The sequence below is a fragment of the Arvicola amphibius genome, chromosome 12 (genome assembly GCF_903992535.2).
Source record: "Arvicola amphibius chromosome 12, mArvAmp1.2, whole genome shotgun sequence".
NCBI classification, from domain to species: Eukaryota; Metazoa; Chordata; class Mammalia; order Rodentia; family Cricetidae; genus Arvicola; species Arvicola amphibius.
The window spans coordinates 22,885,547-22,900,600 of record NC_052058.2 but is presented as its reverse complement, the minus strand read 5'-3'; the positions used below and the strand labels follow the sequence as shown (position 1 = coordinate 22,900,600).

At 47.0% G+C, this 15,054-nt stretch overlaps 1 protein-coding gene and 2 non-coding genes across 3 annotated transcripts; 2 read left to right on the top strand and 1 right to left on the bottom strand.

Annotated features, from left to right (window-relative positions):
- Positions 1 to 1,887: 1,887 nt before the first annotated feature.
- On the bottom strand, positions 1,888 to 5,928 carry Fcgr2a (Fc fragment of IgG receptor IIa). Its single transcript, XM_038348623.1, has 5 exons — positions 5,803 to 5,928; positions 5,103 to 5,123; positions 4,175 to 4,432; positions 3,107 to 3,361; positions 1,888 to 2,577 (listed from the first exon to the last, which is right to left on the bottom strand). Exons 1-5 carry the CDS (start codon positions 5,885 to 5,887, stop codon positions 2,393 to 2,395), a joined length of 804 nt encoding a protein of 267 aa, XP_038204551.1. The 5' UTR covers positions 5,888 to 5,928; the 3' UTR covers positions 1,888 to 2,392.
- A 5,909-nt stretch (positions 5,929 to 11,837) lies between these two features.
- On the top strand, positions 11,838 to 11,909 carry Trnag-ucc. Its single transcript has one exon. It is a non-coding gene; the product is annotated as a tRNA-Gly (tRNA).
- Positions 11,910 to 12,233: 324 nt separating this feature from the next.
- Positions 12,234 to 12,305, top strand: Trnae-cuc. Its single transcript has one exon. It is a non-coding gene; the product is annotated as a tRNA-Glu (tRNA).
- Positions 12,306 to 15,054: the final 2,749 nt, after the last annotated feature.

Sequence of the window (15,054 nt, the reverse complement as noted above, 5' to 3'; positions counted from 1 at the left end):
CCTAAAGTGATACAGCCTAGGGGTCTTGATCAAGTTCGTTTTCTCTGACAGTTAAAGAACTAAAAGGCAAGAAAAATCTCAGCTCAACAGGTGGTGGTGAAGAAACCTCAAGCACCACAGACAGGAGCAGCAACTGAAGAAACGTGTTTATTGGAGGTGAGGACACACGTGCTTCAGAAGACACACCGAGAGAAAGAGCCTCCTCACCCTCCGAGGGGGGCGGGGGCTCGCAAAGCAGGAAAACCTAGCCTCTTCTAGAGAATCAGAGTTCCCTTTTGCAAGTTCTCAGTCTCCTAGATAAAAGAACCTAAAAGCAAACTCATAAAGAAACTCAAGGACCGTTTCATAAGAATTTGAGGGAAAACCACAGAGTGGGCCCCCTGCAAACCCCAGTAGTTGCCAGGAGGAGGGAGATGGACAAGTCGTGCCTTTTGAGATCAGCAATGGAGGTCTACAAGCAGCTATAAAAGGAGGCTGGAAGTCATCAAGAAAACAGTAAGAAAGACAAATGTCACCGGCAAGCACGCTTAGTATTCTGATCAGCATCTTAAGACAAGATAAAAGGGAGGGGGGCTAGAAGCAGCGGAGAGGCTAGGTGTGGTGGCCCATGCCTTTAATCCAAGCACTCAAGAGGCAGAGGCAGGTGGATTTCTGTGAGTTTGTAGGCCAGCCTGGTCACATAGGGAGTTAGTTCTAGGACAGCCAGGACTACTTTTCTCAAGAAGAAGAAGGAGAAGGAAGGGGAGCAAGAGAGGGAGAGAGAGAGAGAGAGAGAGAGAGAGAGAGAGAGAGAGAGAGAGAGAGAGAGAGAGAGAGAGAGACTAATTGGTGGGAGGAGGGAAGTCACAACACACTAAACGAGCATCAATCAGTACATTGAATGATGATATAAGTACAAAGGAGAAAAACAGAGCTGGGCGGTGGTGGCGCACTCAGGAGGAGGCAGAGGCAGGCAGATCTCTGAGTTCGAGGCCAGCCTGGTCTACAAGAGCTAGTTCCAGGACAGGCTCCAAAGCCTCAGAGAAACCCTGTCTCGAAAAACCAAAAAAAAAAAAAAAAAAAAAAAAAACCAAAGGAGAAAAACAAAGCAGAAAAGGAGATTTAGGAGTGTGGTACAGGAATAAGGTTATACTACTGAATAATCAAAAAGCCCTTACTGATGGCATTTGAATAAAAACTGAAAGGACATTATCTTAGCCTCTTTTCTGTTGCTATAGAAAAGCATATGAGACTAGGTTCTTTATATTTTTTAAAGCTTTTTTAGTTCACAGTTACAGAGACTTTAGTTCAAGTTCAAATGGTGGTCACATTGCGCGGCTCCTTTGTGTCTCTCTATGCATGGCAGACAAGAACAAGTAAAGGCTTTGGTGAGAGAGAAAGCGGCTAAGCTGCAGGATGGCTACGCTATTCCTCCTGGAAAGCATCAGTCTATGCACTGTGAAGGCACAGATCAGCCCTTGAGACTGAACGCCTCCCATTGGTCTCCACCTCCTAGCACCACTGCCTGAGGATCAAGCCTCAGCCTGAGTTTTGCTTGGAACAATTCATGATTAAACCAAAGACGAGTGCACAGTGTAAACAGGATGCGGGCCTCTGCAAGTAAGGGCACCCCAAAACAGAAAATGACAGCTTGTGGAAGCGTAGGTGCTGCCTTCAAAGAAGAACAAACAGGACCAAGAATAAGCAAGGAAAAGCAGAAGGAAATGAGATCAGAGCGGCAAGGTCATGTGGCAACATCTCGGAAAACATTGAAAAGTCTTTAGATTTCCTTCTAAGTACAAGGGAAAGCTTGTCAATTATTTTGAGCAAAGAAGTCACAAAAAGGAGATCCTTAGTCCAGATTGATTTTTGTTTTATTGCTGGAGGTCAAACCTAGGACATCATGTACACTAAATAAGAGTTCTGCCACCATTCTTCACCTTCTTTTTTTTCTCCTTTTCTTATTGAAAAAAATGTACATTTTAATTTATTTTGTGTAGAGAGAGACGGTGCGCCTGTCGTGGTGGGTGTGTGGAGATCAGAGGACAGCTTTCAGGAATTTGTTCTCTCCCTCTGTCATATGCGTCCCAAGGATCAAACTCTCCTCTTGTTGGCAGGCTTAGCCACAGGTGCCTTTTCCTAGTGAGCCTTCTAAACACACACCTATACACCCCCCACCCAGTCTACTTTTCTTGAAATAGATCCTACTCAGTTATCGGCTCTAGACTTGCATTCACTCTGTAACCTAGGCAGGCCTCGAATGGGTGATCCTCTCACCACAGCCTCCTAAGCAGCTGTAATCACAGGACCACACATTGGGCCTGGTCCTAAGTTGCTTTCAAAGGAAGCTGGGGGGCGGAGGGGGGGCTGAAAAGATGCTGCTACCACTGCTGTTCTGCCATGCGATGAGATGTCATTTGCCCTCAGGAGCCTGACGCTTTTTGACTGACAGGGATTTCTTCCAGTCCTCCACTGGGGTTTGAAGGTTTCTCCGTAAATAGAAATAAAGGCCCGTGTCCACTGCAAACAGGAGGAACATCACGAGGCAGAAAGTGACATGGTACCAAAGTAGAGAGATGACGGGTGCATCTGCTGAACCTGGTAGGAGAATCAGAAGAAATGAGCCATTAAGACAGTATTCAGAATAAACTGTGAGGTCCCTAGTGCAGAGCCTTTGTAAAGTCATCACACCAAGTACTTAAAGTAAGGACAAGAGCAGATAAATAAGTCAGGGAGCCTTAATGGACTTTTTATCTCTCGGTCTTCCCCCATATGTTGCTAAATCTGCATTTCCTAAAGGGCAACCACAGCCACATCTGTATGAGATACAAGGAGTTACACTTCAGCTCTTCGGGATGTCTAGGGACGCAGAGAACCCATGCACCGATGACAGAGCTCTGTTTCTCTGCTGCCTGGCAGTCCTGCCACCCGCCACCCGCAAGGGAGGAAGGAGCTCTGGGCTGAGCCCACTTGCCGACACCTGGCAGGGCCTTCACAGCTCTCCTCTTTGCCTCCCAGCCCAGTTTTGCTGCTGTGACTTTCCTAGAGCTCCACGTGGGACTATAAAGCTTTAGCCTTTGTCTGTCTCCTCCTCTCCCTTTCCAACATCCTGACAGAGGCCCCGTACCTTGGACGGTGATGGTCACAGACCTCGACATGTGTCTTCCCTTTCCTAGGAATGCTGTGCAGTGGTAATCACCGCTGTGGCTGTGATTTGCTTTGGAGATGGAGAAGCTGCCATTGGACGGACGATATTTCACAGATTTTCCATTTTGGTATAATGTGATCTTGTTCAGGGATTTGTTCCTCCAGCTATGGCACCTCAAGATGATGGTTTCCCCTTCCTTAAACACCAGTTGAGGGGTCTGGAGCAGCAGCCAGTCTGAGTGACACAGAAAGACCATCGGACTCAGAGGGCCTGGGCTCAGCTCTGAAACCCAGTCTGAGCGACACAGAAAGACCATCTGATTCAGAGGACCTGGGCTCTCTTGCCTTGGCTATACTGTATATTCCAAATGGGGGGGCACACAAAAATAAGGATTTTCAATATTTATACTATAAAGAAATGAAAAACATTTGAAGTCATAAATGTGCCTAATACAGTTTAAGAACCAAACAATATATACACACAACAAAATGTCACACGGTGTCCTCTGCAAATATATGTCATTTTATACAGCAAACAAAAAAATAGTTTTGAGTTTTTAAAATGACTTTATAAGCTTTTACTTCGGTTGGGGATAAAAGTCACCACACAGCCTATCCTTTGCCCTACCCTTCACTTCTGGCCTCGGTTTCCAGATTTCAGTTCTTCCCTTGGAAATCTCACTTCCTGTCTCCTCACACCTGTCAAGCCTGCTCCTGTCTTTGCAGGCCTCCTAGCCTCTGGTCTCCACGCTTTCCCACATTGCCATCATGAGAGTGATGTTTATGAAGCAGTGACTTCCTTCTGTTTCTGTCACACCAGCCTTGAACCTCTTGCTCAATCCGGACTGAGCCAGATAACAGCTGTCCCCCTCCGCACAGTACTAAGCAGAGTGGGGTCAAAAGGGAAACTAGCGATCAAATGTCTTTCAAAAAAGTTCTCAGCGATGCTTCCCAGAAACCAGGCCACCCCTTTTCTTGTAAACTTCTGTCTGGTAGGCAGAGTCCCACGGCCTGGTATCCCAGCTCCGTCCTGGGCCCGTCTACTAACCGGCAATCACTTCCAGTTGTACAGGGTCGCTGAGGATGGTCTGCTCCAGTCTGCACTGGTATTCTCCACTGTCATTGACGGTGGCTTTAAACGTGTAGTTGGGCCGGACCTGGCTCTGGAGGGATCTCCCATTGTGGAGCCACTGGGTCGAATAGTTCCCAGGGTTGTGGGTCCCTTCGCACTTCAATGTCACACTGTCCTCCTTGAGAACCAGGATCCATGGGGGCTCAAGTTTCACCACGGCCTTCGGGAGATCCGCTGAGAGTGAAAGAACAAAAAGGAATGTGAACAAGTAAATTCTGAGAGACAACGGATTCCAAAGGGGAGCCCAGGGGCCAGAGAGTCCCTGTCATTGACCCAGTAAAGATCTGGGAATGCAGGCAGATCTCTGTGAGTGTGAGGCCAGCCTGGTCTACAAGAGCTAGTTCCAGGACAGGCTCCAAAGCTACAGAGAAACCTTGTCTTGAAAAACAAAAAAAATAAAAAATTAAAAAATAAAAAATAAAGATAAAAAGATTTGGGAATGATAATGATGACTCATGACTGTCATCTAGCAAGGGAAAGGATGAAGCATTTACGAGCTGACTGTGATATATAATTAATTCAAGACCACTTGTGGGCAACTTAAGTCTGTTTCAAAATAAATTTTAAAAGGGTTATAACTCAATGGTAGAAGCGTGTATAGCACACCCCAGGTCCTGGGTTCAATCTCTAAACTATTTTTTAAAAATTGTGTACTTGCACTGGTCTCTTTCCCTTTCGTTGTTGGAGAATCCAGTTGGAATCTTACTAAGGATTCCTCCAGGCCCTGTTGTGAGAGAACTACTCAAGTCTGATCCTCGGTAGAAGAGACTTTTCCCTACAAAGTAAGCACAGCGTTTGATGGTAAGGAAGCAGCGCCGTGAAAACAAGGGATGCACAGACTTACCAGTCTGCCGGTCTGCAAGAGCTGTGAATGAGAAGAGAAGGGGTCAGTGTGGAGCAGCAGCCACAGATGAAAGCAAATAGGATCGTGTATAAGGAAAGTCGGGATGGGCTTGGAGCCTCTTCCCCCACCTCAAGAGTCTGTTTCTAGTTATCTATCTCTCATATCCTTCTCGCCTCGTCCTGCCAAGGGGTTGCCATGGCTGCAAAACAAGCATGAATGTTTGGTGCAAGACAGACTTCCCAGCAACTGTAAAGGAATCTCTGAATTCTGAACTTAAAAAATACGAGAGCAGTAAGAAATTAGAATCCTGTTGCTATTGTTGTGACAGGGTATCACTATGTAGCTCTGGCTAGCCTAGAACTCACTGTGTTGACCAGACTAGCCACTTGCCTCTGTCTCCTAAGTGCTAAGACAAAGGTAAGGATCACCACACCCAGCTCTTTTTCCACAGGGTTCCACAGAGCCAGGTTGGTCTGGAATTGGAACTCACTATAGCTGAGACTAACGCTGAACCCCTGGTTCCCTTGTCTCCACCCTGCAAGTGCTGGGATTATAAGCAGGTACCATCAGACCTGAGTCTCTTGACTTTTTATCTCCCCCCCAGCTTCTAAACCAGGCCTGTCCTGTTATGTCTATGTCTCTGGAGTCCAGACTCTAGGAAAAGCTGGAATTACTTTATTTCAGGATGACCCCTACTCACCGAACAGCAGGAAAATTGTCAGTGGCTGAAGGCGCCATCGGCCTCCAGAATGTACATTCTGAAACATCTGTATCTCCAGAGTCATTCAAGAACTGGGTCAGAGTCTGAAGGGCTTTAGGAGACGAGCTAAGAAAAGAGGAAGGAAATGGACACATTTTCTTGCCTAACCACCGTAGGTCAGCAGACTCTGGTTCTGCTAACTTAATTGCTGATCAAAAAAGATGTGGAATCTACTTGACAGACAGGACTGTCTATGTGTAGCCACTTGCTATACCCTTGGGGAAAATCCCGAGCTACGGTTTGCTGGTGAGGAAACTGGGGGAGACCCTAGAAAGCAGAGGGCATCTCCTTTTAGTGCCTGGGGCCTCAATTTTGCGTTGCTTCCACAGTCCCTGTGTTGCCTCACAGGCCAGTGCAGTCCTAAGGGAACTTTGGCAAAGCTGAGCCAGGTGAGATAAGCTGAACAGGTTATTGAAAGACTCATCAGAACAACAAAGATCAGTTAAAAGTAAGAAAATAGTCCAAGAATGTCCCTATCCTATATGCAAGAGTCTGACCTTGCCCTCCACACACTTAAGAAAGTTGTTGAGAGCTTTTGGTTTGGTTTGGTTTTTGGGATGTTGTCTCTCTATGTAGCCCTGACTGACCTGAAACTCACTATAGAGACCAGAATGACCTTGAACTCACAGAGACCAGCCTGCCTGTGCCACCTGAGTGCTAGGATTAAAGGAGTGTGATACCATGCCCAGAGCAAACACAAAATTTTTAAGTATAAAAAGTAAATTTGTTAATAAAGAAACTGCAATAGCATAAATGTTATGCAAAAGAGGAAAATGGGAGCCGGCAAGATGGCTCAGTAGGTAAAGGCACTTATTGCCATGTCTGAGGGCTTGAGTTTCACCTCTGGAACCTACGTGGGGGTGGGAGAGAACTGATTTTCTCTGTGCTCTGAACACACACACACACACACACACACACACACACACACACACACACTAAATACATGTTTTTTAAAAACATACTTTTTTGTCTATATACTCATCATCTACACACTACTGAGGCCAAATATGTGGGGGTGGGGATAGTTTCCATGCCAAACAATTCTCCAACACCATCTGGGGTTCCTACAATTTCAACTCAGTTCCGACATTACCTCCCTGGAATTAATGTGATTGTTTCACAGAGCAGATATAATGAAAGTCAGGAAACTTAAGCATGCACGTATAGTTGTCATGTAAGTTGACACCCTTCTGTGGGTGAAGACTGGCTGTTTGGTGATCTTTCCTGGAACTGTACCTTCTTTTTGTTGTGTCTCAGGATAGTCATATTCCCCCCTCCCCTGCCCCGCAGAATTGTTAATGCTTTATAACCTTTGTCCCAATGTTTCAGTATTTCACACTTTTTTGGCGTTCCAATATGGAGCTCGAATTTCCACATAGGGCCTGAGAAAGCTTGAAGAGAAAAAAAGAAAGAAAGAAAGAAAGAAAGAAAGAAAGGAAGAAAGAAAGAAAGAAAGGGGAAAAGGATATGACTCCTTTAAGAGGCTCTGTTGTATTGGTACACTAAGTAGAAACAGCAAGCTAAGTAAAAACCGCGTGCCACGGTTTGGGGCACCAACTTTCTAGAGCTAGGGTGGTTGAATGTAGCTCCCAGTTGAACACGACCTCACTGGGTATAAAGTTCTGCTTTCATTGACCTGAGTTGGGTGGAGTCAGTGGCCAATGCAAAGCCACTTAGCAGTTTAAAGGTTTGGCTCACAAGGCTAGAGACATACAGTAGAGACAGTTCCAGAAAGAGGCAGGGGGAGGACTTTAAACAGGTTACAGTGTGTTTAAAAATGAGGGTAGTCTTAGGAAAGAAAAGAAAATGGGTATAGACAGTCTTAGAAATAAGTGAATAATTTATAAGTAATAAATCCTTTAAAGGAAGGGTAAAGTAATATAAAAGAAAAAAGACACATAAAGGTGAAAACTATACAAGGAGTCAGGTTCCTGTATGGTGCTGTGTTAACTGAGTTTTTTCATTGCTAATGAGAGAACAAAAGCTGCTGAGAGCCATGTGAAAGGGACTGCCAAATTCAACCAGCCTAGATACTTTATGGATGCCTTAACTTTAAAATGGAAGTCAGAAAATGCATTGCGTTGGGGAAGGGGTTGTGCTGTTGTTTCCACAGGAAATGAAAAGAAGCTGTGGAATCCGTCAAGGTGAATAGATATCAGGTTTGAACAGGGAAGACCTCCTGAAAATCTTGGCTACAGACATAAAGAAATAAACCTAAAAAAACACTATTAGACAAGCTATGTATATTTTACCTGCTCAAAGATAAAACAAAACAAAAAAAATCATGTTTGGCTGGCTTGTGTACAACACACAGTCCATACTTATATGAAGGCAGATATGTATGTTGCCTTTGAAAATTTGTGTGTTTTCAGAGCAAGGGACCAGACACCAATGAAAATGGGTGGCCCAGGTGATTCAACATCTCAGAGTGCTTCTGTTACAGGTTCCTCAGAGTTCTACATCCAGAACAGTTTCAAAGCAGCTGACAGAGATGGTCCAGCCTCATAGATTATTCTAGCCAGGACTACAGATCAGTCTTGTGCTTTCCCATTACACAGAGATGGGACAACAAATGCTATGGCTAGTTTTCCCATGACTTGACCATTATCTCGATTTTCTCAGGTTTCCTAAAAATGCTGTCATTCACAGACAACAGGAAGCAGTCTAGAGAACACAACGCCCACATTCCCAAGAGGTGGGAGTCAGTGGTTTTGATCATTCAATGGATTATGTATATTTGTCATCATTTAGGGGGAATATAGGATAACAAGTATAGGCCCATATTTCTATATGGTGTGACAGCCAGGCTCTGAAGCCATAGTCCACACCTGAGATGGTCACATAACCTTCCAGACAGGCTGTCGCTGCCCTAACAAAGGGTCAGGATGTTGTTTTGTTCCTTTCTTTGTAATTTGGAGGATGCCTGATAGAGATGCTGATTCAAGCCTACCTGCCAGCTAGCATACAGAACACACAGGTAGTTGTGGACGTGACTAAAAGCCATTCACCTGGTTACCTAGGAGACAGAATGCTAATGTATTTACCCCTCAGTTTATGTTTTGGTATTAAGACTGTTTGGAGAATAAACGAGGAGGAATTCTTCAGGATGTGAACTCAGGACTTCATGAGGGACCACTGAAAATCTCCCTCCCGATAAAGCCATGTGAGTTGTGTCTTTACTCATGCGCCTCCACGCCGGTCCAGAGAGATAGTTTATACTGGGGTCTAGTCAAGAGAAATAATTTATGGTCTGGGCTAGCACTGGACCCCGACAAAAAAAAAAAAAAAGACAACTATTAACATCAAATATTTTACATAGGTATGGATTTTGGCATATTGATACAAATAAGTTATTTTTGTTATACTGTATGTATGTTTCTACTCTTGTTTGGGGTATTGGGCTATGTAGCTCATTTTAAAATGTAACATATAATGATGAAATGCAGGTTAGTAGTTAGTCATCTATAGTAAACTTGTAGTCATTAGGTATGATTTTAAGCTCATACAGAGATATGTTTTAGATAGGTGATCTTTAAACATTTCAAAGGTCTTCAGAATATAACATCTAAGATATTTAATAACCGAAGGATTTTCATGACAGTGAGACATGTCTGCTCCTAACGGCACCAGTTTACTTCAGAAAGGATGATGGGCATCATAGAACCTCCATATGTAGTTTGTTTTGTTGTATCAAAGCTAGCCATTTGGGCAAGAATCAGGCCTTGCCTTGACTATTGGCATTATGCTAGACAAACTGGACAAGCAGGACCCAAAGAAAAAAGACTACCAAATTTTGCCAAGACAAGGTTGGACAGTCCTTCAAAATTCCTGCTTCACAGAAAAGTCTGTCAGATATTCTAGGCCTGTAGGCTGAAGATGGATGCCCCAACATTGCAGAGGAACCTTGGGTGACAGGTGTCCAGGCAGCCAGATGTCTGTCATTTTGGAAGTGGCTTGTGCTGCAGTTCCTGTTTATGGGTAATAATATATTCTTCTGAGGTCTTTGATGGAGTTGAAGATAGATTATTATAGTTATAGTTTTCCTTAGTTATTATAGAAGATAAATTAGTTGCAGAGCTTTGGACTTACCAAGAAATGATAGATAATGGAGCATTTTCTTTAATTTGACACATAGAAATAGACTGAATATTGTAAATATAATTCTTGATGATTGTTCTTACTGTATATAGTGTTACTATATTAAAATCTTTCTTTTTATTTAGACAAAGGGGAAATGTGAAATATTATTTTAGCTATGTAAATATTGTTACATCTGTTTATGTTGTGGAATATTACTTCAACTGTGCAAAGGTGTATTACATTTGGTTATGCTACATTTGTTTAATGACACAAGTATACGTTACATTTGGCTATGCTACAACTGTTTAATTATGTAAAGATGTGTTGCTGTTTCACCTTGCCTGCCTAAGGCACTTGATTGGTCTAATAACAAAGTGAATGGCCAATAGCTAGGCAGAAGAGATATAGGCAGGGCTGGCAGGCAGAGAGAATAAATAGAAGGAGGAATCTAGGCTCAAGAGAGAAGTGAAGAAGGGAAGAAGAGAACCAGGGATAGAGGGACACACTAGGGGCCAGAAGTCAGGCAGTTGCCAAACAGATATGGAGACAGCATAAAAGTAAGATATATAAAAAGAAAGAAAGGTAAAAAGCCCAGAGGGAAACATAGATACAGAGAAACAGATTAAAATGAGAGCTAAGCTAAGGCCGAGCATTCAAAACTAATTATTTGAGAGTTGGTTGGTGGCCCAAGAGAAAGCCTGCTATATTTTTAAATTTCCAAAAGCCTACATACATTGTTTTGCTTCCAACATATTTCAGTTTAGACTCAATTTTAAGTATTTCAAGGGGGTGGCTACTACATGTATTATACATCGAATGTATAATCCTCTCACAACCTGTGTGAACCGGCCTCCGATGTCTTTTCTGTCTGTTCATTACTGCTCTTTTCGTCAAAGATTTCATTTAGAAATATACCTAGGATTCCAGGAATACAGCACTTTTAGGCTCGTGCCTAGTATTTGCTTCAGCCTATAATATTCAAGTCCGCTGCCTTAAGTCGGTGTCCCAGGAGTACACTTCTGGACACAAAAATCCCTACAGAACGAAATCCCTGTACCTTTCGAAATGCTCATAACACACCATTCAACCCCCACCCGGCCCCTGGGCCGCCCAGGTATCGCACCAGCCTCTCCTGCTGCTAATGGCGAGGTCCGCTCACCAGCCCGGGCAGCGGCGGGGGGCAGATACTCGGTTGTCACACAGGGCTGTAGTTCCTGACATGGTGGGAGGGGCGTTCCCACGGAGTCCGGGAGGTTTTTGTGTTTGTGTGCAGAAGTCGGCAATGGAAGCTGGCGGGCCTGACAGAATGGGGCCAGCTTCACAAAAGCAGGGGTGCCATGATCCTCTTTAGTATAGTGATGAACACTCTTGCCTGTCACGCGGGAGACTGCGGTTCCGTTCCCCCATGGGACAATTTGCCTTTTTTTTTTTTTTCTGGCAGCCACGGGGCCTTTGAACCTTGGCCGCACACTCCAGGTCCAAAACTGTGTCCTGCACTCCACGCGCTCTGCTCCTGTTTCAAAATCTGCAAAGAAAAATGCACATTCAGCATGGGATTAGTGGAATGTTCTACAAATGTGTGCTAAACCCATTCAGTCTACGGAATACAGCTCACATCTATTGGGAAGGGTGTGCTGGTGGTGCTGATGCTGCTGGTGCTGGTACTGATAGTGATAATGAAGATGAACCCTATCCGAGGACCCTGGTCCCTGTGGCCGTCGTGGCGTGACCTGCCAGACCAGAACTGTAGCAGTCAGGAGGTACGAAAAAAAGGGGACCTCGGATAACCGGGCGCAGGGCCGGAGCCAGGATTGGAGTTGCAGTCAGTGTCCGAGTGAAGAGTACACATGCCTCTGCTGTCCGCTAGCTGCTGTGCACGAGGACCTACTGGTGCGGCGTTGGTGGTATAGTGGTGAGCATAGCTGCCTTCCAAGCAGTTGACCCGGGTTCGATTCCCGGCCAACGCACGGTACTCGCCTTTTGCCAAGGTTCTGTCCCAAGACAGCGTGCGAGACCGACTGTCCAACGACCAAACAACAGGAGGAGCCTCTAGACATTTTAGAGTGTGGCGAGCTGGAGGAGAAGGGCCAGAAGCCACAGAGGGCTCAAGGGCTCCGGGCAGTTACAAGGGCAGAGAGGAGCACGGGCAGGCAGCGATCTACCGCATGGGTGCCGAGTGCCAGCCCTATTGCCGGGCGGGTGGGCGGGGCTGGGGCGAGCGGCTGGCAGTCAGCTTGGCGGACTGGCTGAGATTCTGCCAGAGGCTGGCCCCGTCAGTTGTTGCATGTCGCTCCCTGGTGGTCTAGTGGTTAGGATTCGGCGCTCTCACCGCCGCGGCCCGGGTTCGATTCCCGGTCAGGGAAGTTTCTTTTGACACCTTGCCCCTTTGCCTGCCCTAACTCGCATCACCTTTCTTACCTTTTGCCCAACAGCGTCGCCGCCAGACCCTGCTGGTCTGCTCCACTCATACACCCTCACTCGCAACCCAGCAGTCTACAGCCTCACCCGCGCTCCCTACCCGCACACTCACCACCCTTTACCTAGCTTCCCACTCACGCCCACCGTCTTCTCATGCACACACCAACTCCTCAACCCCTGTCCGGCTAAGCCCTGCTGCGGCCCTACACACCGCCACTATCACACCGACGGCACACACACACACCCGCCACACAGCGCTCCCGCGCAAGCTTCCGACCCACTGATGGAACTCACCGCTTTTCCACCTCACTCTATCTCCTGCTCTTAGGTCTCGAAGAAACCGTCTAGTTCGCCCCACCTGCCACACCTGCATCACATGCTCCCTGGGAACTTTCCCCTGCTCTTCCCAACTGAGCGCCGACTTCAAACAAATGAAGGGATTCTTTCCAGTCCACAGTGTGTGTGTGTGTGTGTGTGTGTGTGTGTGTGTATCTGTCAGTCTGTCTGTCTGTAGTCTGTCCTCTGTGTGTATGTGTGTGAGCCTGGGCATGTATGTATGTATGTATGTATGTATGTATGTATGTATGCATGCGTATCTTGCAAAACTCCAGGGTCTCTAAGTGATCGTTTATGGTGGCAGTGTTGCTATGGGATCGGGAGGAGAGCGCGTGTCGGCCGTGGGTGGGGGTGCTCTGTGGGGTGGTGTTGATTCCGTGCTGATAACAGACAGGGTGGAAGCCGAAAGCACCTGGTGTGGTTACTAAGCTTCCGCAGCGCCGCAAGGCAGACAGTGCGCGACCCCAGGCGCGATTTCCTCGAAAGCCTTAGAGCTGCTTGGTTGAGCTGAGGCCAGGCCTGGCTGTTTTAAGGGCGCTGTTTCTGCGGCTCCTTGTGTGCGCGGGGAAGCGGTGCAGGTGCGGGTGTGAGTCGGGATATTGGAGCGGAACCTCTGCTCACCTACGGGGGACTGGAATGGGAGGGGAGGACAGACACGCATTTTTCCCATCCGACCTCAACCCAGTCCTGCCCTGAAGCCTTCCCAATTGAAGAAACGGAGAGACACCCATGTCGAGCTGGATCTGGGAAGGGTCTGTCCAGCAAGCTGCCGGGCCAGTTGTGTGGCTCCCATGAGACGGCCATGGGAAAAAGCCTAAGCTAGCAGGTGTGCGAATGGGGCCGTGGAATGCCAAAGGCAAGGATCCTCACTTGCCTCTGTGCTCCCTGCTTTCCTGTCAGCTTGGCCCTTCTGGCTGGGAAGAGGGACTCTGCTGGGAGAAAATGTCTCTCTAGCATGTGCCTACGAATAACAATCGAATGATTGCTGAGGGACAGACAGCACACAGGGGGGAGGGATGGTGGTTGGGGTGCGGGAGCAGAGCCTGGGTGTTTGTGGCCAGGTGTGTGCCATCCTTGGGCAGGTTGCCCTGAGGTGTAGGGCAGCAGGCTGAGCAAACCAGGTGGGAGCACTCCCCCACCGACAGCTACCTACTGCATCAGTTCCTGCCTCTGCTTTCCTACCTGGGCTGCCCTCTGTTAGGGACTTAGGAGCCTAAGAAACCAACACTTTCTCCACCCAAGCTGCTTTTGGTCGTGGTGTTTGATGGCACCAATCCCAAGTCTAACTCAGACTGAAACTGGTTCCAGGAGTGGGGTATTGCTGGCAGAGAGCCGATCCCGTGCCTTCGGGAGGCTTGGAGAAGGCCTTTGAACTGTGGGCCTGCCAAGCAGCTGAAGGCTCCAAGCTGCCTGTGTTCCTCTGGGGGACCTTGGGAGAGAATGTTGAAATTTGCAACACAGACACAAGATAAAGGCCTGGCTAAGGAAGTTTCAGAGGGCAGTAGGGAAATCCCTGAAAGACTCCGTTTGGAGTTTTGAATGAAGAATCTGTGGTTCTGTGGTGTCTTCAGCTGGGGCTGAGGAGTCACCCATGATTAATGAACAAGGGGCTGGACCCAGCAAGGTTAGACCTTGGCTGTGCAGGGACAATCTTTTATAGTGCTCACCTGGAGCTGAAAAGCCAGAGGTGATAAAGAAGACAGCAGCGTCACTGAGGTGAAGTGCCCTGGGGGTGCTTCCTGAAGGTCAGCATGCAGAGGCCGTGTGTCAGGGGTGCTGAGGCTGAACCTCCCTGCAGCTAGTTGTTTTGAAACCATGTAGGAGGAGTGAGCTACATAGTGCCGTCTTTGAAGGTGTGGGAGGTTGGATCCTAGAGAGCACTGGAAGCATGGTGGGTGGAGTCCCTGAGAGGCTGAGAGGAGACAGGAGTGAAGGCCCAGCCTCGGGTGCAGTGCTGTGAGATGGAAGCAGCGAGGTTTGTCACTTCCACAGGGCAGAGGTAGGCTTGGAGTCCCTGAGGAGTCCCTGTCAACAGCAAAGGCCAGTGAGTGTCTCGTAGATGCCGGTCCGGTACTGTGCGACAACTACCAAGGGAGCAGCAGACTCAGAGTGGGAGACAAACTGCCTCATGCTGTGAATGGCAGAGCCGGGGGAGGGTGACAGTCCACACCGTCTGTAACCCACAAGGTGGACAGCAGATGTCAGGCACTGGGCTTCTGACACTGTTGGATCTGGTTTTGTTTTCCTCTGATTGAGATCCTGCCCTGGTTTTCTTTCCCTCCGTGCAAAAGAGTGTTTAACTTGTAAACAAAAAAACAAACAGAAACTAAAAAGAAAAACAAAAAAGCATTATTTTGA

What these genes read in the sequence shown, in the direction of transcription:
- Fcgr2a (XM_038348623.1), bottom strand. Translation starts at nt 5,887, where the DNA reads ATGACTCTGGAGATACAGATGTTTCAGAATGTACATTCTGGAGGCCGA. An exon ending in TCTTGCAGACCGGCAGACTG is followed by an intron (nt 4,433 to 5,102) that starts GTAAGTCTGTGC and finishes TTTCACTCTCAG; the next exon opens with CGGATCTCCCGAAGGCCGTG. An exon ending in ACAACTGGAAGTGATTGCCG is followed by an intron (nt 3,362 to 4,174) that starts GTTAGTAGACGG and finishes TGTGTCACTCAG; the next exon opens with ACTGGCTGCTGCTCCAGACC.